Genomic DNA, 25,657 nt, shown 5'->3' with positions numbered 1-25,657 from the left:
CAGAATAAAAATGTTTAAAACAAAAAATTCAGGGTGTAACAAACTTCAGTGTATAACGTACACGTTTTCAAACTTTTGAGACTGATCTTACAGACCACAAATGGCAAATATTACACATATAATGTAGCAGCCACTATAAAATGTAACCCAAAAGACAACTTTATAGTATTAAATGAACACTGCTGAAGAAAAATAAAGGAACAATTTGAAAGCAAATCAGATCTTAATGGGAAAAAGTCCAGCTGTTATATTTCCTGATATGGACTAGGCAAAGTGTCTGAATTCAATGATCAAAGTACTTCCAAAATCAAAGTGCGGCAGACTTAAAAGTTTTGTCATGACCTGGCTCAGATGGTCCCAACAAATAGGAAAGAGGAGAACAACAATAGGACTACCTCGTTGCCAAGGTACTTCATGGCAACGATTCAAATGCATTTATTTTATTTTCCCAATTAAACCAAAGCAAACATGCAAACAATTCATCAAACCAAATTAGGCCAAATTGGACCAAATTGAATCAGTTACCAAAAGAAACAAAACATTGATATCGTGAAGTGTGTGTGTGTGTGTGTGTGTGTGTGAGAGAGCGTGAATGCTGTACGTTGCAAACTTAGCTAAAGCTCAACCTAATCTAACATAACCAAAGCAAAGTGGGATGTACGTGTGTGAGCTTAATTAACCTCCTGTTTTTGAACCTAAAACAGATCTTTTTTAAGAACAATGACAATTTGTTTAAATATCAATCCAAAATATAATTATTCTGTTTTGACCGTCCATATGGACTTAATTTATCAAAGTTGTCCAATGCTTTTAGTGCTTTTGGAGTTTGGCTGATAACCTCACATGTATTCAAGCTGTAAGAGGAGCTTTTTATCGTTCAGATGCTGAACAGTGAAGTAATACTTGCAGGATTGTTAGTTCCTTGGTTCTCCACCTTCTCTGTCACCTTACCTCTGTCCTAATCCTCATTCTGCTGCACCCACTGCAAGGATGTGGAGCTTCCATGGCTGTGTTTGAAGCTGTTGTGCGCACACCGACAGATGGACAGTGTCGTCCTGATATCTCATTGTTGCTAGGAGACATGAAAGCATCTTGTCAATTGTTAATGGGAGCTGAGCAATGAGGAAAACCAAAACAGAGGACGACTGTAGATGTTGTGTCCCAGGTTAATGAATGATTTGGTTTATTTGGTATTAAACAGGATTGTGTATGTGAATTTGATCTTAGTTTTTGTTACGGGTGAAAATAGGAATTACCATGCACAAACCATGAAAGATCTGAAATCTGTTCATTCATAGCATCCACCTCAGATGGTATATGATCGATCGTCAACTAAACATTTTTTCTGTGGAACTTCAATGTTTCCTTGATCCTCATTATTCCTCCTGATGTCCTCTTCATTAGTCCATGCACTGATGCCCTCAGAGTTTAGGTCTGGCACAAAAACGAACAGCCTACCTGTAATTCTGTTAAATGGCAGCAAATCTATTTGATACAGACACAATGGCTAATATATATGATCAGTAACTGCATACTTTGTATCTTTCTCTCTCTGCAGCTTCCTCATGGTCCTTGTGTGTCTAATCTTCAGTGTCCTGTCCACCATCGAGCAATACGCAGAGTTTGCCACTGGGACCCTTTTCTGGATGGTGAGCATGTTATGGATTTTAAACATAGAGTTAGATTCAGCATCTTTTGGGCAGTGAATACCATTATTTTAGCAACAGTCAACTGAGATATTAGTGACTGATTTAAAGACCACCCATTCACACTCACACCTTGGTTTCTGAGTTATGTTTGTAGCTGCGTTTGTTATTCTAACTCATTTTTCATTGAAAGATTTGTGACACTGCAGTACCAGTATTTTCCCACACAGTGGCAGCATAACCTCTTTCTGTGGATCTCTTTGCTAGTTGCTGCTCAGCCTCAAAGGTACTCCAAACCAGGGATGGGCAACTTTTGTCACAGTAGGGGCCGCACAAATGTGATTGTTGGTTATGATGGTCACATGATTCATATTCATGTCAGCATTTAGAATAATGACCAACCTGATCATAAATGCATTAAAGAACAAAGGCTTTGTCTGTTTTTTTGTTGTCATTATGTATATTTGTTTGTCATTTTGTGTATTTATGTTGCCATTTTTCATTTTTGGAATGATAATAACAATAATATATTTTCAAAGTGATTTTGTATATTTTCCTGTTATTTTTCTAGTCGTCTTGGTCATTGTCATTGTGTGTATTGTCATTGGGTTGTTTTTTAAAAAAAATTATTCTGTCTTTTGTGTATTTTTGTTGTCAGATTGTGTTTTTTTAATCTATGGTGCATCTAGTCATCCTGTCTGGTTTTGCAGTAATTTTGTGTATTTGTTGGCCTTTTCAGTGTTTTTGCTGTTGTTTTGTGATTTTTTTTTTTGTCATTCTGTGTTTTTGGTGTCATTTTGGGCGTTAACTTTGGGGGCTGCATATGGCCCCCTGTGCTGCAAGTTGGACACGCTCTAAACCCAAAGAGACTGATTACTTCTAGTTATTGCAAACAGCAGGATATCCACCAACCACCTTGGATCACATACAATTAAAGCTCTTGTTGACGTGTGTGTCTGTTGACCCGGCTGGGCTGACTGTTGGAGAATAGCTCGGCTCCATGCAGACTGCACTGAAAGCTGCTGCCTGGTAGATTGACCTTTTTTTGGTAGCTTATGAGACTATTAAGGCTGCTTAGTGATGTAATAAATCCAGGGCTTACGACAGGTAGAGAAAATAATAGCAACCATTTGGAGGCGCTACAAAGGGCTCCTGTCAAACCGTGAGTCTAAACCATAGACTGTAAAAAGAATGGCCTTGACGTCCTCCATAGTTCCCACTCAACGTTCTTGAAGCCAAAATACAGCGCTTAGGGGCGTAGCCATCTTGCAAATTTGACGTGATTTGGAGGCAGAGTCTGCGCAGTAGGGTCCTGTGGAAGGAGCCTTGGTAACACGCCCCGCCCATTTAGCGTACTGCCCAATCATCGGCTGTCAATCATCGTAATATATGACGTCAAATCCCATATTTCAACCTCAAACTTCCTAAAATCTAAAACAAACTTTACAGAAAAATGAGCACTTGAACACAATGTAGGGTGATAATAATTAATGATCACAGCAAAGTTTAGGTTTGGAAAAAAATTATGTGACGAGTATTTTAACTTTACAGTTTGACCCAAATCCCATTCGTTAACATTGAGGAGAAGGGGGTTTATGACCTATGCTGCAGCCAGTCAGCAGGGGGAGCTCTAAGAAAAAGCATCACTTTTGGAGGAGCTTGTACCGTCCATTCTTTATACAGACTCTATGGTCTAAACACACACAAAGCTACTGTGTAAACGCATGGTTTACACACAGAGGTGTGCACAAAGGCTTCATGGACGTACACTCACAAATGTGACCAAAGGGCATAGTTGACACCGGGGTTTCGACAGCGCTGTTGAGCGTAGTGGCCCTGATGTTGTAATTTTGCTCCCCTATGGAGCAATGGCGTCCCCTACGTTCAGTTTTCAGCAACGTAGGAGGGATTTTCTGTTGTTTTTCCTTTTTTAATCGGTACCGTTGTAATAATTGTTGCGCACTTGGACACAAGAGACTTGAAAGAAGAGACTTTTATCCATTCAGCCTTTTTGTGGTGTGTTTGTGCTCTATTTATAATCAGATTTTGATCAAGTATTGCAGTTGAAATTGGGATTAATTCTTTCAATCAAAATGAACTCAACTGTACTCAGATTGAATAAAAGGTTTGTAGAAACAGGAGAAGAACGCCTCAGCTTGTCTCTGTTGAAAAAACTGTTGGCCCAGTGTTACCATACAATTTTGTGGTTCCGTATTGTTCCTGGAGGAGGATTTTTCAGAAAGCGCAAACTTTTTTTTCTCTGATCACAGGCTGCAGTTCCTTTTGAACCAAGTCACTTCATCTCATTGGTTTGCTCCTTTTCCTCTTAGCACAGCGACGTCTGTTTTTTCATACAGTCCAACCACACAGAATCCACAGGTGTTTTTGAGTTTCTTATCAGTCCTCAGTCACTGTTTGGACAGCAGGAAAGAAGTAGTGAGTTTCCAACAACATTTGAGCATCCTCATTTCTTATCCTCAAACAATCACCCTACAACTCATTCATTCTATTGATAAATCCAGCAGAGCTACTGAGCGACCTGCTGCAACCCAATATAGAGCCCTATAATATCCATTTTATTATTTTTTTTTCCAAATTCCATTATATTTTTTCCCAAATTTCATTTTTTCCACTTTAATTTTTTTAATTTTGTGTTTTTAGAAATATTTATTATTTTCAAAGAAAATATTACTTTTTAACTCCTGTGAGGAAACAAATTAAATAAATATTAATTAAACAAAAATGTATGTAATAAATGAAGTAAGATAAGTTGTAGTGACATGGATTATTTTGACCGCTCTTTTAATTATTTATGTCATATTTAGGGATGTAACGATTAATCGTAAGGCAGTTAAAAATCGATTAATAGGTATCACGGTTGATATCGATTTTCTGAAAATTGAATCGCAGTACTTTTTTTTAACCAGCAGAGATATCCACAAGTGTAGGCGGCGGGCGGAGTCTGCTAATACTTTCTTTCTGGCTGCCTTCTACTCTTAAATATGTTAATAAATGATTCATTACCCCTTTAGCACCAAAAGAATATCTGTAATATTACTTGAATATCTGTAAAAGTCACGTTTTGCTATTAGCTCTGTCTGCTAGCATAGCTTCTCTTCTTCACTGCAAGATATCTGCATGCCAACCGACCACTGTGTTACCAGCGCCCTCTGCTGGTCCAAACAAATATGACGTAAATTAGTGCAATCACTGTTTTTTTTTTTTTAAAGTCCAATTGTTAAGGCACAAAATACATTTTCAGTTGCACTTTTAAAAGAAAAAGAACTATTATTCAGTTTTGCATTGTTTATTTTAGAACCAGAATTTAAATTAATAGACTTCATTTTCATTTGTATTATTCCTTTATTTATTTCATTCAAGATTTATTTTTAGTTAAATTGCATTGTTTTGAATAGTTTATCAAGGAATTCTTTTGACAATGAAAAATAAAAGGAAAATAGTACAGTATTTTCTAGTTTTTTTCCCAAAAAAAAAAAATGTCTACAGTCCCATTTTGTAAAATAAATCGTGAGAGAATCGTATTGTGAACCCAGTATCGTGAATCGAATCGTATCGGGAGTTGAGTGAATCGTTACATCCCTAGTCATATTAAGATGTATGAGAACAGCATTGTTACCCAATTCCCTCTTTGATTTAAATTATCCTATCTTCTGTAGCTCTGATGAGATGTTGTTAGAATGTAGCATTCTAATAACGTTGCTCCAACGGACTTTTATTTTGTAAACCGGAAGTTTCCACTGAAACGGTTGTACTTGAGGTAGCTTGCTGACTGTGAATGTTTACCTAGGCACTGACAAAAGGCTGGAATAAAAAGAACTAAAAGACAACACGGACTGAGTTATTCTTAGGTAACAAGGCACAACAGTTAGAACACTGAGCAGGTGAAGATGATTGAAGCTGATCACATTTTCATGGAATTCCATGACGCTACATGAAAAATGGAAGGAGCTTTACAGGCACAGCAAAGTAAAGTAAAGGATACTGGAGGCTCTGTATTTAGGAGTCATTGATGATTTGCATTGCTTGTTAGAGGGTGTTTGCAGCCAGGACAGGAGGGAGGAAGGCAGTGCACCTAATAAGTGGTCCCTGGAAACATTTCCCCCTATTAAAATGTTCTTTGCCCCACTGTGACTAATACAGCGGAGAAAACACCCTAAAAACAGTACCTCAGATTAACTGAAACTCAGTACCACACTGAGAATGCTTCTGTTTCCTAGCTGTTACACAGCCACTGGCCTTTGTGCCTGTGCTATGGTTATCAATTACTTTGCCTGTAATAATTCTTATGCTCCCACTGCGGGAAACACAACCTTTGCGTGTTATATATGGACCAAAGGTGGTAGGCAGTTGAAACCCCTACCAAAACTGGACATCTCACTCTGTAATCAGTACCTCAGACTCACACATTTAGACCCAGTTGGAGAAAAACACCCTGTAACAGTACCTTAGGTGTCTGAGACCCAATACCACATTGGAGGCTGCTTCTGTCACATATATTTAACTTCCAACCCAGTCCAAATGGCTCTGACCGAGAGCCTATCCCACTAGAGCCTTCTCCCGCTACAGTTCCTTGTCCTGACGGGCACTTTATTGCATCCGTCTTCTACCTATACCACAGGCTGCTCTCCCATATGTTGTAATCACTGGCCAATGTTGGAATCACTCATTTTGTGTGGATTTAAGGCAAAATCCCGAATTACACTTTAGATTTATAGTAAAAAATACAATGTGTTCCAGCAACAAGAGAAAGTTTTGGGGGGAAAAAATTTAATTTTTCCACTATTTTTCCACCACATATTAAGATTTTAAGGAGTTCTTTATCTAGTCAATCATTTAACAGGCAAGGCACAGATTTCCATCTGAAATGTTAAGAAGGAAACTTCTGCACTTACCTCATTATCTGATGTATTTAGATCTCAAGACGAGCCCCCAACTGTTGTGGCGTTTGATCAAAATATTTTGGGGCAGACCGGTCTGGGATTCAGAGGTTTCAGTGTGAGCGTCCCATTAATTTGTAGCTGTTCTGTGCTCTCAGGGTTTTGTATGTTGCTAATAACACTAAACCATTACATAATCTCTGAGAAAGACCTTCGATGGAAAACAAAAACCCTGTTGTGTGCAAATTGTGCAAGAAAGAGTATGGACAGCTACAGCTAGTACGGACACTCGGACAGTGCCAGCTACAACATGCTCCAAGCGGCCAATCCACACTCAAGATGACAGGGTTCAGAGCCAAAATGAATAAGTCCACGACTGACAAATGAACAAACTCACTGGATAAATGATTGTAGTGTACAGTCGACCACTCTCAATGATGGATAATGTGGGGCTAGAAACGGTATCATCTGACCCAACTTATGAACAGCTATGTAGAAAGACAATTTCAAACTAAATTTATCAGCTTCATCAGTTGGTCTGTGCTATTTTTTCATTTTATTCCACAAAAACAAGTTTGTTTTATATAGTTTACAAAATATCTGGAAAAGCATGAATGTAGCAGCTTACTTAAATTTAAGTTTGTACTTTGTGAACAATGCAATCATAATATTCTTTATTCATATTGCACATTATATTAGCACTCAGTGATGTAAATAATAAACAGTTTTGTTGTTTAAGCTCATTTGTTTTCATTGATTTCAGTCATAGATCAAAATCAGTTTAAATTGTCAAATATTGTTAGGCAATGAATTTAAATTACTCAAGATTATAAAATTAAGTTTTCCCACTGCCAAAGACTGGAGAGGTTTGCAATTTTCATCGTAGGTACACTTTAAATGTGAGAGATGGAATAAAAAAAAAAATCACAGAAACACATTGTTTGATTTTTAAATAATTAATTTGCATTTTATTGCATAAAATAAGTAGTTGATCATCTACCAACCAGCAAGAATTCAGGCTCACACAGACCTGTTAGTTTTTTTATAAGACGCCCTACTGTTCTCCATTCATTACCCGTAATAACTGCAACAGTTTGAACTCGGTACCTGTATAAAAGACACCTGTCCACACATGAGTCTCCGGAAATCTCTGTAATGTCGGAATTAAATGTGTTTTTTGCAAGTTTTTATAAATCCAATGACCACATGTTGATATTCTACGAGGTCACTTTCTTGCTTAAAATGTTTTCAGAACTTTCAAAGGTGGAGAATCAACAGGGATATTTAGCCTCAGTGTGCTTCAGGTTTTTGTCGGTGTAGGTTTGAAATGCATCTTGGGAAACTTGGAAAAATACTTGAATGGGAATGGTCATCATCAACCATCATCCTTATCATACTTATATATAGTATATACAATAGTAGACAGTAGGGATGTAACGATTCACTCAACTCCCGATACGATTCGATTCGATTCACGATACTGGGTTCACGATACGATGCTCTCTCAATTTATTTTACAAAATGGGACTGTAGACACATTTTTTTTTGGGGAAAAAAACTAGAAAATACTGTACTATTTTCCTTTTATTTTTCATTGTCAAAAGAATTCCTTGATAAACAATTCAAAACAATGCAATTTAACTAAAAATAAATCTTGAATGATATAAATAAAGGAATAATACAAATGAAAATGAAGCCTATTAATTTAATATAATAAACAATGCAAAACTGCATAATAATTAGTAATAATAATAAAACAATGGACTTTAAAAAAAAAAAAACGTGATTACACTGATTTACGTCATATTTGTTTGGACCAGCAGAGGGCGCTGGTAACCCAGTGGTCGGTTGGCATGCAGATATCTTGCAGTGAAGAAGAGAAGCTATGCTAGCAGACAGAGCTAATAGAAAAACGTGACTTTTACAGATATTCAAGTAATATTACAGATATTCTTTCGGTGCTTAAGGGGTAATGAATCATTTATTAACATATTTCAGAGTAGAAGGCGGCCAGTAAGAAAGTATTAGCAGACTCCGCCTGCCGCTTACACTTGTAAAGTACTGCGATTCAATTTTCAGAAAATCGATATCAACCGTGATACCTATGAATCGATTTTTAACTGCCTTACGATTAATCGTTACATCCCTAAATATGACATAAATAATTAAAAGAGTGGTCAAAATAATCCATGTCACTACAACTTATCTTACTTTATTTATTACATACATTTTTGTTTAATTATTATTTATTTATTTTGTTTCCTCACAGGAGTTAAAAAGTAATATTTTCTTTGAAAATATCAACCGTGATACCTATGAATCGATTTTTAACTGCCTTACGATTAATCGTTACATCCCTAGTAGACAGTATATACTTAATGAGTTTGTACGGTGTGTGCCATTTCGGACACAACCAAAAGGTAGGACAACTCAAGTGATGTGCTCAGATTGTGTAATTCTTCTACAACTATCCACACTGGGTGGCATATTCACTCAAGGTTTAGTGGTATTAAAACAGGTGCAAACGTCACTCCACGCACTAATAAAGAGTACAAAGCCCAGGGAATCAGGAGTGCACCACCGCTGCGCTTCTCAATGCGCCCTCAACCCATTAACGCATTTCCCCCTAATAAATATGCATAGTAGGTGGATCTCCCAGGGGGAGGAAAAATATGGGAGGAGGAAATGCAAATAAATTAGTTCAAGGGGAGCAATGGGATTTATCAAATCTGGAACTGTGTGCGGTGATAGGTTTAGGTTCAGAAAACAGTAAGACTGAAAAGCAGGTGCAAACACACACACAGAGATCATTGCTGCAGTAAATGTTGACCGAAAACACAGCGCAGATGAAAAAAGGCTCTGTGTGTGCAAAAAAGCTGGGCTTGTGTCAATCACTCCTCCGTGGGTCACTGTCTCACACATGCATTCAATCAGCCGCAATCATCACTCACAGTCACATCCAAGCACATTTCTCCACTGCGGGATCGTTGCTGTAATTCATTCATTTTTTTTTTCGTTTCCTCTACTAACACCTCCCAATCTATTGCTTCAAATTTTTATTTTCCACTTCCGCGCTCTCATGTTCACCCTACATGTTAAACACAACATGTAGAAAACGCTAATTTAAATATGGGCGGTCTGCACGTGCACTAATCATTGCTGCAATCTTAATGAATTCCGTGCAGCAGGTGAGGAAAATTCGTCACTAAAGTATTTATTGAAGCAACTGAATTACCACCTTTTATTTGAGGTCTTAGTGAATTTGCCCCTGAATGTTTACCCACCATCTCTATTCCTTTTTTAATGAGTTAGTGGACTTTGATTACATTTGAATTTGGTCTCTAGGATCACTTTATTCAGGCTTGATGAGCTGATCTTATGCTTATAATTTAATTTGTAATTCACACAATGTAAACAAAGGAAACACATTTTATATATATATACAGTGTATATATATATATATATATATATATATATATATATATATATATTCATTAAGTTTCATTCAGAATTCCGATGAAGTGTGTCAGAAAAGTATCAAGACTGAATTATTTTTCATTTTAACGTGTAACAAAATAACATGATGCCATATCGTTATATCTAACCTGCTTGTTTTTACACATTAATAGATGGTTAGAAGAAAAAACGTAACTCCAATTCCACCTTTTCATAATTATATAAAGCCATTCACTCCTGTTTAGAATAATTAGGTTCAAGGCCACAACTCAGTGTTAACCATGAGGCTCCTGCAGATGGGGTGAACTGTGAAGTTGATGCTTAAATGTACAGCTGTGTTCAGTCTTAGCCAAATATGGAACTCTCCTCACAGACATGTGATTGTGTCTTGGTCTGCCAGTTCACTGAAGTGCTGGTTGTGGTTAAAATGTGTCGGAATACGTAGTGTAATGCAGAGGCATTCATAGTTAGTTAGTTTAGTTTTATTCCATCATAACACAACTACAAACATTTTCTACATTATAAACATTTCAAACAGAATCACCAGTCATATGTTGAGTAATGAATGAAAAGGTATAGGCAGCTTATCTTACATTAGTAATGCAATGGATGGTTCTGTATCCCATACCATGTTTTTATGGGTACAACAACAACAAGCAAAAAGATAGCTACTTTGTCTGAATTAATATATGTGATTTACGCACACACACCTGAGACACTTGGCTGAAGCTTTTTAATCAGATTTCTATCTGACAGCCTAATGCCCGAGCAGCTCACAGCAAGCTTCATCCATTGCACGGCTGGATAGGATTACAGATGAGTGAACAGGCGCCTATTTTCTGTAAACCCATAATTACCACTTTCACATTGGCAAATTAAAAACACATCTGGGTTACCTATTTCATGGAATTATTATGAATAATCATTTTAGACTACCTTTAAATTTCAACCAGCTGTTGTGCCTGCTGTGCTCTATAATTTATTTGTTATTTATTGACTCTTGTTTTGGGTGTTTGATCGATATCTGGGTCCTTTGAGGTAGTTATAACATTGTGCTTAAACAGTCCCTCTGTTCAACCATTTAAAGCTGCTGGGGACTTTGCACATTTTTTAAACTGTACCAGAATTTTATCCAGATGTGGTTCTCATCCACTATTAATGCCAGTGTGCCTCCAAAAACAAGTGCCAAAGAAACATTTTAGGTGTTTTCATGAATTGAAAAAACAACGGTAGATCTGAATACTTGCTAACCAACTATTTTCCTTACCAACTACACTGATGTTTCCTTATCGACTAATTTATTACACAAGGTTTTTTTTTTTTTTTTTTTTAAATGTTCTAACTAAGCACAAGGTCAAATGTTTGTTTTTTAAAATGTTTTTAACATTTACAGTAATATTGATCTGAAAACATCCTGTAAAACATCTAGTTATTAGTTTAAATACTAGTGAGTTATGCACATTGTGAAACAGACAATCAGCTGCTGAACACCGAGGGCCTGTTCTACAATATCCTGGATATATCTACCTGAATGAGGATTTCAGGAGCAGAAGGGGAGAGTGATGGCAGAAGGCGGGCAATATTTTGTCAGATGGAAGAAAGCGGTTTAGTGATACGTTTAAACTGTTGTTAGTGAGTTGTTGAGATTATTATCAAAGATTTTGTATGTGTGTTGCAGGCAGTGACGTGCCGTCAGGGTAGGCAAGGTAGGCAGTGCCTACCCAAGGGTGAATTGATATTTTGATTATTTAATTCTAATTCTAATTTTTTTTTTTTTTTTTTTTTTTTTAATTATAAATTATTTATTTTCCCATTTCCAATAGCCTACAGTACCTATAAGTTTGAAAGTATCCGCATTTTGTGCGTTTCATAGCCCAAATTACTAAACAGCGCTATTTCCTGGAACAGCTGCACAGTCTTTTTTTTTCTTTTTTCGCTCCGCTGTAAGGCAGAGGGAGGCCACGCCCCCTCCGAAAGGCACGTCGCTCCTCTGCCTCCGTTCCCATTGCGTGATTTTACGTGTTTGCGCATGCGCAGTCAGGTCCCCAATGTGACATCAATTTACGCGTAAAGGCAGCGTAGAGAGCTGCCTTTACACGTAACTGCGCTATGCTAAATGCTATACGTAAGTTCACAGCACATTAGTGAATAGATGACACATGACTGCTGCTGCTACGTTCTCTAGCTAGTGGGCGGGATAACACTACAGTCAGGATGACAGCGCTAGAGATGATAGAGAAACTTTGTTTTGAGGAAAAACGACAGCTTTTAAAAGATGGGAGACAAACACCTGAGTTACCAGAGCTTCAGCAAAGGTAAGGTCAGAACATGTTTCATACTTTTCACAGTGAATGGAACAAAAGGAAGGATTGACTTTGTGGATGCTACTCACTGAGGATGTTCTGAGTTGTCATTTTCTCCATGTTTCTGTGTTTCCAACACAAACAACAGATGTGCTGTCGTGTCATGAGATATATGTTGTTGGGAGAGTATGGAGGCTATATTAAATATTTGTTTATGTTTCTTTAATGGTGTTTATGATGTTGATTTTCTTAGATGGCTAAATGCTTGTTCATGTGGATCTTATTGGGTTTTTTCTTTCTTATGAATTTTACATTTTGATAAGCGCGTTGAGATGACTGTTGGAAATTGCTTTATACAAATAAAATTGATTTGAATTGAATTAACACTTGCCAGCAGAAACATATGAAATTGTCATTGGTGGTCTCAGTTTGCAACGTGCCTACCCAACCCTAGTAGTCACGGCACGTCACTGGTTGCAGGATATAGTGTACTGTTAGGTTAGTAATAGTAATATATATATTCGGTGCATTAAGGGCCTGTACTATGAAGCTGGATAAGTATATCTGGGATATCTCAAACATTCTCTGTCAGATAAGCTGTACTACGAAGGAGGATATCAACACATTCACTTAAGACTCCTGTGACAGGGTCGGAGATTGCAGCATCAGACCAATCACAAACATAGACAAACTGTTCTCACGTCACAATTGAGGAATAATTCGTTAAAAATATGAAGAATTAAAATCCATAATTCAGACCAAAAATAGCACTGTTGATCAGGGCTCTACACTAACTTTTCCAGTGGTGCCACTGGTGCGAATAACTTTCTCAGTTGGTCGCACCAGCACAGAATTTGGTCGCACCTTTTTTTCGAGCGGGGGTGGGGAGAGTGTACAGCATAGCCATGCATGCTAATGTGTAGTTGACTTAAATGGCGTACCATAGTTTTGTATGAAGTAAAGATTGACAATGACTCGAGATATATTTGCTAACTGTTTTAATGTTTTAGTGTCAATATTAAGTTTTTCTGCAACAAGCAGTGGCTGAAATAACAGGTAATGTATTTTATATAATTTTAAGATGAGGTAACATTTTTTTTTTTAAATAAGCAAAGCATAACAACAGGTATTCTGTTTTTTATTTTGCAGAAATGCTGTACTTGAATTAAGTTTATAGTAGCATAACCAACTTTGCATCTGCATTTCTTCACCCCATGGAATTAAATTCAGAGGGTCCAGCTCTTATAGTGGGGTCTCCTAACCATCTTCCCCTGGTCAGTGGTCTGCAACCTTTACTCTACAAGGAACCATTTAACCTCATCTCACCTGGATTAAAGTCCTCCTGGAGCCATAAATACCTTCTCAATGAAGACAATACAGTGTATTAAATTATATACAGTTAAAATGATTCAGAATAATGTTTGATTTAATTTGATGTGATTTATATTGATCACGTAAATGGAAACTTAAAAATAGTTTAAAATAAAATAAATTGACATCAAGAAATAAAACAGTATCTGTCATCTTCAAATTCTTATGCATCTCAGTTTACATGAACGCAATGTTAGATAAAGAAGATTTTGATCATGATCATGAGGTTGCTCATTTCTTGCTATACATAAAACATGCATATTCAACCATCACATTGGTGGTTAAATGAATTTGTTCCCATACAATTAAAATCTCTATTTTCTTCCAGAATTGTGTTTTATTGGTCAATTTATCCTACCAGGGATTTAAAACTCAGTCATTGCACAACGTGATTTATTTTAGGTTAACAAATTGTTATATCTTGATTTGATTTGTCATTAATCATTAATAGCCTCTGTAAAAAAATACTTTATTATTTTTTTTAAAGCTATAGGGAGCCATTGCAAAAGAGTCAAAGGGCCACATTAGGCCCCAGAGCTGCAGATCTGTCCTGGCATCATAGACCATCAGTTCTGGTCCCTCCATGCTGATTCTGATGAGCGTGTACCCTCTATTGCTGAGCTCAGCGCATTTTTCCTTTTTACTGCTGCTCTCAATGTGAGCACGCTCTCAGTGAAGGGCTCGTTATGTCTGGCTCCGTTCACGGATCGTGCACACTCCAAAGGAGCTCATTGGTGTTTATACTCGGCTTATTCATTGTTGCAAAACCCGCAGCAAAGTTGCGTGAGTGTGCACCTCATCCGCAGCACTGCGGTCAAGCCAGCCTCCACTCAGAAATCCTCGGTCAACCTAGCTACCAGCCAATTTGCAGTGCCTGTTTCTAGACGGTTATACAGTAATCCCGCAGCGCGGAGAGAGAGAAAGAAAGAGAAGTGCAATCTGAGGGACGTGACGAAGCACTCAGCCGCTCCGTCCAAAATAAGGTTATTTATACGCACTCGCACAGATATGACCAGATACAATTTTCACTCGCACACACTGAAAAAATACTCGCATATGCGACCATTTTGGTCGCAGTCTCGAGCCCTCCTGTTGTTGCAGAAAAAGCAGGAAGAAAGGAATGCAGGCAGGAAATTGCTGACATTGTTAATGTGTGAAAGTGTGAGATTGTACAACAATAATCCATGGGATGATAAACGGACAGCGCTCTGATTAGTTTCACTTTATTACAGCACAGACCTGTTTCTGTTCAGGTACAGTAGTCCTCCTCTATTTTATCACACACACACTGGGATGAGAGCGCGTTGTGTTACTGTAGTATGGTAAATGGTAAATGGACTTGATTTATATAGCGCTTTATCCCCACACTGAAGCAGTCCCAAAGCGCTTTACATATCAGTTCATTCACCCAATCACTCTCACATTCACACAGCAATAGTAGTGTTCTATAGCATATGTATGAATGAATGATTGAGTTCATCCATCCGTACATACAGAGAGCGCCCAACACAGGCTTCATCAGCTGACTATAGATCAGTCCATCAGATATAAATCTATATCTTTCCTAAAGGATGTCATTGGTAAATGAAAGGGTTGTGTTGTGTTGGGTTCTTTTACAAATAAAGACCGCTGCTTTGGGTGAACACGGAGCCTCTTTATTATCATGGCTGCCACACATACCTTCTTCACTCCTGTCCTTTCCTGCACAACACACGCACACTATGCATGGTCTGCCCCTAGTGGTAACACACGTAACAACATTCTGGATAACACTACATCCCCCTTACTGAAGTTAGGTTGACCCTTCTCAGCTGTAAACACACAACACACATTAAGAATATGAAATTGTCTCAGTTCACATTGGTCACCTACTATATTAGGGAAAATAAAACTTCTTTACATTTTAACAAACCCATACCATTTTTTGTTTTTCTTTTGAACAATTATTACATGAACAATATAACATTCTTATGCAAAACATCCCATATTGCATTTTTAAAGCAATTGTGCATATCAGAAACATTGGCATAACTTTTACAAATTTAACCTTTCTGGTTTTTTCACCTCCCTACCAGACCTAGTTCGGACAACACCTTGTGCTTTAGGCTCAGAAACAGCCTCTCTATGAATGCTCTTCTCATTAGACTAAGTCAGCTGTAGTTCAGTCTGAGTCTCTGACATGGGTATAGGCATGAGATGACTGCGGTTCCTTCTGATTGTCCCATGTGGTCCACTGATGACATAGGACCGTGGGGTTTGGTGGACAGATGTCACTGTGCCCTGTGCTTTTGCATCAGTAATCCAAACTGAGTGTCCGGGTAACAGTTTGTCCAAATTTCTCGTTCTGTGCCTTGCATTGAAAGGCTCTGTTTGTCTCAACCTTCTCTCCCTCTCCACATGACGCACCTGTCGTAGATCTGGCACACATGGCTGCAAAGCCTCTGGAAGCATTGGCAAGGTGGTACGGAGTCTACGCCCCATAAGAAGCTGTGCTGGGCTGTAGCCGTTTGCCAGCGCTGTGGTTCTGTAAGCCAATAGTGCCCTATACGGATCACTCGCTTTCTTGAGGAGGTCCTTAACCGTCCTGACAGCCCTTTCCACCTCGCCATTGCTCTGGGGGTATCTGGGACTACTGGTGACATGCTCAAAACAGTATTCCTTTGCAAAGTGTTCCATTTCCCGACACGAAAACTGCGGACCATTGTCTGTGATCAGTGTCTCTGGTATCCCATGACGTGCAAACATTGACTTTGTTCGGGTCATAGAGCTGTAACACGGGAGCAGAAGACAATTCTTGTTTCAGGTTGTGAAACGCCTTATGTTGATCTTGCCCCCAATACCACATGTTCTTGGTTGAAAGCAAGTCTCTCAATGGCTTGTCTTTTTCCGACAGGTTCGGAATAAACTTCCCAAGTTGGATCACCATCCCGAGAAAGCTCCTGAGCTCACTCACGTTGCCCGACTCCTTCATGTCCTGAACAGCTTGGGTTTTTTCGGGATCAGGACTCATTCCTACTGCTGAGACAATAAACCCAAGGAATTTGACTTTTCTTTTGCCAAACTCGCATTTTGACATATTTAATGTAACACCTGCTTTCTCCGCTCGCTCCAGGACGGCATGCAGTCTTTTGTCATGCTGCTCCATGGTGGATCCCCAGACCAGGATATCGTCCATGTGACAGACGACTCCCTCGAGACCCGCTGTAACCTCCGTCACCATCATATTTTGGAAATGTTCGGGCGCACTGGAAATACCAAATGGCAAACGGTTGAAGTGGTATCTGCCAAATGGCGTCATGAAAGTGGTGAGGGGGGCCGACTCTTTGGACAGTGGTATTTGCCAAAAGCCCATGTTGGCGTCGAGCTTTGAAAAGTACTGAGCGCCTGTAAGCATGCCTAGTGTTTGCTCCACAGAGGGGAGGATGTATCTTTCACGACACACTGACTCGTTTAATGGTGTCATGTCCACACAGATACGCACTTTTTCTTTGTCCCTTTTGGGAGCCACAACCATGCCACAGCATCAATCTGTTGGCTCCTCGACACGACTAATTACTCCCAACCTTTCCATCCTCTCCAGCTCCTCTTTGACTTTGCCCATGAGCGGCAGTGGCACATGCCTTGGCACCTTGAGTGAAAAGGGATTTGCATCAGGTTTTAATTTTATTGTGTATGGCTTCTGAGTGAGCCCAAGACCATTGCATAACCTGGGATACACTTTACTCACTGTCTCTTGGTCTATACTACAAACTCTGGCGATTAGTTTCAATCTCACAGAAGCTGTTCTGCTTAGTAGTGCCACACGAAGTTCCTGACTACATAGATTTTCTCAATCGTGCTTCTGTCGCCATGTATGAGAGTCTCTGTAGTAGACCCTAACACATGCAGTGCAGATCCACCTGGGCCATAGAGTGGTTTTTGTGCTTTCTCCAACTGTTCATTTTTGCCTTTGCAGTCTTTGAATATAAGTTCAGAAATAGCTGTGACATCCGCCCCGGAATCTAGCTTGAAAGTCACTCTGTTTCCTCTCACAGTTATGTCCGCTAGCCATGGTTCTTCTCCAAAATCCACTTCACCCAGGAAAAGTCCATCTGCATTTTCAGCGACCTCATTCACAGACGGGTTGGACCTACAGATCCTACCATAGTGCCCACGTTTCCCACAGTTTTGGCATTCTGCATTTTTAGCCGGGCATTGTGCTGCTGCATGAGCTGGTGTTTTGCCACACTTGAAACATGTCTTACTGTCCTGTTTTGTCTGTTGAGGCTTTGGGGACCTGAACTGTTTTTGGTCTTTGTTTTTAAACCTGTTCAGTTTGGTTTTTCTGACGTGAACTGTATCCATAGCTGCTTTGCTGGCACTAGCTTCACATCTTAAGTCAGTCTGTTGTCATTTTATTTCCTCAGATTGTCTAGCCATTGTGATAGCTTTAACCAGTGTAAGATTTTTGTCAAGCTGCATTCTTTCTGACAGTGACGAATCTTTCAGCCCCACTACAATCCTATCTCTCAGTAGGTCTTCATGAAGTGCACCATACTCACAGTTTTCTGCTAGTGCATAGAGTGCTGTTATAAACGCATCCACTGGTTCTGATGGCTGTTGCACTCTCTTGTTAAATTTAGCTCATTCATAAATCACATTCTTTCTTGGAGCAAAATGTCTATCAAAAGCTGTTTTAACGGCATCGTATTGCTGGCGCTGCACACTCGTTAGCTCGAGCCCTCTTAGCACGTCGTCAGCCTCATCTCCCATGCAATAAACCAGCGTATTCACTTGGTTTGCATCTGTAGAGTTATTCAGGTTACTTGCCAGTCTAAAACGCTCAAAACGTCTTATCCACTTCTCCCATTCTTGGGGTTTTGCGAAGTCGAAGGGCTCCGGTGGTTTAATGGTAAAGGTAGCCGCCGCCATTATCGGACCTGTCGGCATGGTCTCTCGGGCTGCTGCTCCTGCCGCCGAAACAGGCGTTGCCGCTTCCTCTTGGTCGTCCATTGTCGCTAGCCGATTGCAAAGCTGACTATTATCTCCTCAAAGCAATCCCACTTCTGACACCATGTTGTGTTGGGTTCTTTTACAAATAAAGACCGCTGCTTTGGGTGAACACGGAGCCTCTTTATTATCATGCTGCCACACATACCTTCTTCACTCCTGTCCTTTCCTGCAGTACACACGCACACTCTATGCATGGTCTGCCCCTAGTGGTAACACACGTAACAACATTCTGGATAACACTACAGGTTGCATTTATCCATTAGTAATCGTTCTTTCCTAAACGTAGCTGTCAATTCTAAAAATGGGCAGGTCATTTTCCAAGAGAACTGATTGGTCAGTAGGGGGGACTTTTGTTCTCGCTCAGATGTTATTCACTTCATAACGTCCATCTTCGTAGTACAGGCCTCTAAGTATCTCCACAGGATTATTCAAAAGGAAGAAAAAAAAACTGAGCCAGCCAATGAGCGCTGGAATCAATATGTGGCATTTCCAAGCATTTCTGTAGTTTAAAGCTTACAAATATTTGAACAATAAACAGTCAAACAGTGCATCAGATTAAACAATAGCAACTACACAAAAGGCTACATAATAAAACACAGAAAGAACTGAAATGTAACTGATAACTAATCGATTATTTATAATAGATCAGTTTTCAGTTACATTTCAGTTCTCAATAATAATATTTTCAGGCATCACATTATAATTGAACATGCAAATGAATAAGAGAAGTGTAGGATATCCTCCTGTTACTGAATACGAAGCTTTGACTGCTTCATGAAACAAACAAAGCAGCCATGGAACCATTGGCAGGTAGTAAACCATCACGTTAGATTTAAAATACAATCACTTTTAATGTCCCTTGTTCCTTGTACCTTTTCATGTGCACACACAGCATGCGCACACACCTCACACACTCATCTCTTTAGTTAGCTGACTTATCTTCACCATAAATAAATCTTCTTGCATTGACATCATTACATCATTCCCAAACAACACGAACATTAGCTTGCTGAGCTGCTCTGTCCATGCTAACAGTGATCAGTATCCACCTTATGTTTATTGAAGGTCTGGCTGGTTAAATTATAGCCTGAAAGTTTTGTGTTGTGTATTCTGCAACAAACTTTGTCACTTTTCAGTGAAAAGTGTTTCCAGGAACCCTTAGCCAGATAACTTTGTGCTGAATCCGAAGCTTCAAACACGGTTAATCAATGAGAATGGCTAGACAGACAAAGGAGCAACAAAGAATTTTGGCGAGCCTACAGTGACACTACAGCCACAAAGTGGTGTGCGGCTGTGATTGACGGGTCATTGTTTTGTGGCCTTGTGGCGCCCTGTTATTGCAGCAGAGCTCCTGGTGTTGAGTTTCATAGAAAGCAGCCACTTTAAGCCATTGGGCGTGATGCGGTGGCCACCCACACGGCCAATGGTTTTACCTGACAGTGTGGAGTCTTAATATTCAAGCTCAGTCAGACGGAGCCAAACAAATAGATGAAAATGTAATTTCCCAAAAGAAAAACAGGAAATTGGAGTTTAATGTGATAATGTGAGGTGCCATACCTAAACATTTCAAACAAAACTGTGTTATTCAAGGGTATTATTCTACCCGTCACAGAACACTGATATCCTCTTTTCTCTTCATGTAGCCATTGGTGCATTAATATTAGCCATCATCACCTGTTATCTATCTCCATCTTTTTTGGGTGGTCTTATTCACCCCAGACCACCTCCAAGTCTCATTTCTTCCTCACACACCTGTCATCACCCACTCTGATCTCAATTTAAATCTTGGTGATTCATCATAATGGCTTTTATTGCATTAAATGCATGTTATTACATGATACTGTGTAATCTATCATTTTAGAAATGATACCTTATCTATAGTTGTACATTAAACACTGATCCAGTGAAGTCCTCATCTGGGACCCAACAAGTGAAATGCAACATCTTTCCATTGACTACATTTAGGAATGGGAACATTTTGTTATATCTGGCTCATGACAACATGTGTCCTGATGCTGCAGCAGTTAAGAATCACTGGACTTATTGTGACCTTGCTGTTTCACCATGTGTTCCACAGGAAATCGTGCTGGTTCTGTTCTTTGGCACAGAATATGTGGTCCGGCTGTGGTCGGCAGGATGCCGCAGCAAATACGCAGGCATCAAAGGACGCCTCCGCTTTATCAGGAAGCCCATATCAATCATAGGTGCACCTGGCATTTTCCCTTTGTTCTCCTGTGATACGTCACTAAGGATTTTACACTGTTTACTTTCTTTAATCACACAAATTGTTGTTACTGCAGATTTGATCGTCGTCATTGCCTCAGTCATTGTGTTGGGTGTCGGCTCCAATGGTCAAGTGTTTGCTACGTCTGCTATAAGGTATAGAAGCATTTTTTCACATCAAAGGATGGAATCTTAAGATAGTAGACAGCTAATTTTAATACTAATGTGTGTTTGCAGAGGCATCCGCTTCCTCCAAATTCTGCGAATGCTGCATGTGGATCGTCAGGGGGGGACATGGAGGCTGCTGGGATCTGTAGTCTTCATCCATCGACAGGTGGGTAATTCAAAAAAATATGTTAAATGAGGACTCTGGGTATTGTGTCATGGATGTTTCACTGACTTTGATTGTTGTCCCAGTTTAACACACTTAACTACAGCGAGTTGTTTGTCATCAGGCCTTCCTCTGAGCTGGTTTTCTGATGAAGTTATAGACTGTTGGTGGAAGAGGAGAAGGAGAAACAATTAATAAACACTGCTGCTTATGTCGGCAGTAATTTAGAAGAATCTCTAACACGGTTTACATCAGTTTCATAATGGTTATACTTTGATGGCCTGGTTTTTCTTCTGAAAAATTAAGTTTAAATTACTGGGTTAAAAGTGTTGTCATGAAAGGACTATGAAAAACACCTTCAAGTTTCCCCATCAGTAACAAAGAAATGAAATGCCATAAAAATGACAGCATTTGGAAGAAATTTGAAAGAAATGCTACACAAGCAAAAATACAGAAGATCTTCTGAGTAAAAATTTAATGACTCAGAAAGATCAGGAGAAACTGGTCCATGCTTTTATATCCAGCAGACTGGACTATTGTAATGGTCTTCTGACAGGAATCCCCCCAAAAGAGCATCAAACAGCTACAGCTGGTTCAGAATGCTGCAGCTCAGGTCTTATCCAGAACAAAGAGGTCAGAACACATTACTCCAGTTTTAAGTCTTTACAGAGCAGTCAGCATCCAATGTGAATTGTTTTAAAGCAAAGTTAAAAGCTTTTCTCTTCATCAAACCAGTCAGAGTTAAATCAATGGAGCACTTCCTTGAGTAATCACTACGTCACAGTTTGTCAAACATGTCGACTTCGACAGGCATGTATATAAAGTGCTTTTTATTGCATTTGCAGCTTCTAAATCACCTATTATTCCTACTATAAAAGCTTACATTTGGGTTTGAGTTTTAGTAAAGTTAGTGCATTGAGGAGTGTAAGAGCTTATCTATTCTTTCTCTTTTCTTATCACAGTGACAAAAGTACTTTTTTACCTACGTTATACCGAATATGAATGATAATGATCCTTGTCACGTATTATGGAAACATTTTATTCACTTGTTTTCTGTTAAATTATTGTTAAAAATAAATAAGAAAAGTTTTAAAACATAAAATTGGCAATAAACGAACAACAGTTTTTTATTTTATTTATCGGTTGTATTCATTGGTAGGATAAAGGATCAGCTGGGGGGGGGGGGGGGGGGGGGGGGGGGGGGGGGGGGGGGGGGGGGGGGGGGGGGGGGGGGGGGGGGGGGGGGGGGGGGGGGGGGGGGGGGGGGGGGGGGGGGGGGGGGGGGGGGGGGGGGGTCCACTCTGTGCTATTGAACAATAAGAAATGTCAGTAGTCCGTTCCCCTCATAAATAACGGCAGTTTTAAAGTTTTGAGCAGGGAGAAATCTAAAACCGAAAAATAAAGGAAAAAAGAGATTTAAATTTTTTTAAAGCCGCCGTTCAATGTGGACTTTATACACCCCTATTTTACCCTTTTTTTGCAGCATTTTCTTCCTGTGCTTGTCCTCTTAGGGAGATAAACTAGCTGATGTAATTGTTACATTTACTGTTCATAGCACACACCCACCTTGCACATGAACAAAGAACGCAGAGCTTTAAAAGGAGATAAGAGGGTAGTTATGGCTGCCCTCGTCTTTTTCCCTTTGAATGTCTGCAGCCGTGTTGTGATTTTTTTCAAACTCATAAACAATGTACTTTTGTAAATCAAGGAAGCACACTTTTTTTTTCCTCATATTTAGACCTGACATTCATATTACTATGTTGCATCATACAGGCAAACTGCATTTGTATAGTTAAAACAAACGCTTTGCAATTACTGTATTTTTCGCGCTATAAGGTGCACCGGATTATAAGGCGCACTATCAATGAATGGGTCTGACTGGGTCTATTTTCAAACATAAGGCGCACCGGTTTGTTGTTGTTGTTATTATTATTATTATTATTATTATTATTATTATTATTATTATTAAGACACATTAAGCCAAACAAAATAGTCAGACAAGTCAAACTTTATTCAACTCATTAACAATAACTCTCAACATTGTTCAGATTTAACACATAAAATACACTCTCTTTTTCAGTTCAGTATGTTGAAGCACAGTACAGGTACTATCACTCCACGAGGCGCCTGACTACGGTAGCCCTGAAGTGTCAAAAATCCATCAAGCAGTGCAGCTTCATAGTTTACCAAAGTTGTACTAAAACATTTTGACATATTAATTTCATACATAGGGCACACCTGATTACAAGGCGCACTGTCGATTTTTGAGAAAATTAAAGGATTTTAAGTGTGCCTTATAGTCCGAAAAATACGGTAAGTGGTAACGTTGAGAGGTGGATGAACTGTCAATCTATGAACAAAGAAAAAGATGTGCTTTATACATTTTTTGAAAATAGTTTTTGTGCAGCCTTTTACTTATTTTTAACCCAGTCTGACCCCAAAGCTTAGAATGACTGCGCTTGTCCACTGTGAAATGGGTAGATATTGTAATCTATGGGGCATACGTCAGGTCACGTGACCACCTTGTCATCTCGTTTGAGAAAGGAAAAACATGGCGGACATTTGTTCAATTCTCACTGGAAATGAAGAGTGCTTGTGGCTTTAGCTTTGTTTTGATGACATTTCTAGTGAGAAATGTATTTTTCATAGCATCCATTTGGTTTATGTATACAATCTGTAGTTTGTTCATTTAGACGTGCACGTACTTTCTTCCTGCTTTATCAAGTTGCTATGGTATTGCCAAGGATGCTTAGAATGTACCGGAAGTGATGTTAAATTACAGATCCTTGTTTAGTATTTAAAACCATACTGATTACATTAATTATTTGTTTATTATTATTATTAGGGTTGGACAGCGTTTGGATTTTACCAATTCTGGTTCCGATTCCGATTCTCAATTTTGATTCCTGTTCTAAACATTTCTCGATTCCGATTCTTTGAGTTGTGCAGGTCAACAGGTCACAGATTTCACTGGAGAATTTTTTAATTTGAAAAAGCCATTACACAGGCCATTTTTTATTAATTCACTTAGTTGATACAGTTTAATATGGTTGCTGTAATGTAACTAGGGTATTCAGTTACAAAGGTCCCAACTGTAAAATTGCTGAAATAAAACTACAAACAAGTTGGCATCAGTCTAAAAAAACAAAGAGCTACTGCCCAGGTAAATGTGAAACTAAATAAAACAAACTCAAACAAGCCCTGGAACAGTCATGTGACAAATCAATCAATAGTTCTTGTTGAGAAAGATTATTATTATTCTGGATACAGTGGTAACAGAAACTATAAAAATAGTTATATTGTGAACCTTTTTATATTGTAGGGATCATATTATTTACAAATATATAATTTGTAAATTATTTATATCTTTACCAGGGAACAACTTTTTTATTCCTGGTGATTGTTTTCCAGAGTTTTATGGTCTTTTTACCGGTGATTAGTTTCTATCTCTCTTACGCTCCGCAGTCCAAACTGAAACCATGTGTTATTGTCGAGCTGCTGATTCAAAAAGACAATCAAAATAAAGGTGAAAACAGTTCTCATGTGTGGTCTGTGTAATAGTCATAAACATGCAGACTTTCACACGGACACACACAGACTTATTAAACACACACGGTAGGGATGTAACGATTAATCTCAAGGCAGTTAAAAATCGATTCATAGGTATCACGGTTCACATCGATACTGTGAAAAGTCAATCGCAGTAATTTTTTTAAACAGTAGAGGGTGCTATATTTTTTTTTTTTTGTCTTGTCCAAAAGTGTTGGTGGAGGGTGAAATCTGCTACTACTGTCTTTCTCGTCGCCTTCTACTCTTAAACATGTTTATTAATGATTCCTTACCCCTTTAGCACCTCAAGAATATCTGTAGTATTACGTGAATATCTGTAAGAGTCCCTTTTTTCTATTAGCTCTGTCTGCTAGCGCATAGCATCTCTTCTTCACTGCTAGATTATCTGCACGCCAACCGACCAGTGGGTTACCAGCGCCCTCTGCTGATTTAAACAAATATCTGATGTAAATGCAATGCAGTGACTTTTTTTTTGTTTTTGGATTTTTTTAGTCCAATTGTTAAGGCACAAAATACATTTTCAGTTGCACTTTTAAAAATAAAAAGAATAATTATGCAGTTTTGCATTGTTTACTATAGAACCAGAATTTAAATTAATAGGCTTCTTCTTCATTTGTATTATTCCTTTATTTATTTCATTCAAATTTATTTTTAGTTAAATTGCATTGTTTTGAACAGTTTATCAAGGGATTCTTTTGACAATGAAAAATAAAACGACAATAGTACAGTATTTTCTAGTTTTTTTCCCCCCAAAAATAAAGGAATATTTTTCAATCATCATTTGTCTACAGTCCCTTTTTGTAAAATAAGTCGTGAGAGAATCGTATCGTGAACCCAGTACCGTGAATCGAATTGGAGGCGGATTAA

At 38.7% G+C, this 25,657-nt stretch overlaps 1 protein-coding gene and 1 long non-coding RNA gene across 2 annotated transcripts in view; one reads left to right on the top strand and one right to left on the bottom strand.

The window, feature by feature from the left end:
- Positions 1–6,743, bottom strand: part of LOC114465493 (uncharacterized) — a 40,548-nt gene extending 33,805 nt beyond the window's left edge. The window contains exons 1-2 of the long non-coding RNA XR_003674308.1: positions 6,560–6,743; positions 952–1,072 (exon numbers count right to left, since the gene is read on the bottom strand). This is a non-coding gene — a long non-coding RNA (uncharacterized LOC114465493). The remainder of the gene's footprint in view (positions 1–951; positions 1,073–6,559) is intronic.
- The window catches only part of kcnq1.2 (potassium voltage-gated channel, KQT-like subfamily, member 1.2), a 323,859-nt gene that overhangs the window by 34,666 nt on the left and 263,536 nt on the right, over positions 1–25,657 (top strand). Inside the window, exons 2-5 of the mRNA XM_028450534.1 lie at positions 1,559–1,649; positions 20,744–20,870; positions 20,967–21,045; positions 21,127–21,223. Of these exons, the coding sequence (XP_028306335.1) occupies positions 1,559–1,649; positions 20,744–20,870; positions 20,967–21,045; positions 21,127–21,223 (394 nt within the window). The remainder of the gene's footprint in view (positions 1–1,558; positions 1,650–20,743; positions 20,871–20,966; positions 21,046–21,126; positions 21,224–25,657) is intronic.

This window comes from Gouania willdenowi, chromosome 6 (genome assembly GCF_900634775.1).
Source record: "Gouania willdenowi chromosome 6, fGouWil2.1, whole genome shotgun sequence".
NCBI classification, from domain to species: Eukaryota; Metazoa; Chordata; class Actinopteri; order Blenniiformes; family Gobiesocidae; genus Gouania; species Gouania willdenowi.
Note: the sequence above shows the minus strand (reverse complement) of the source record. Positions and strands in the feature narration are given on the sequence as shown.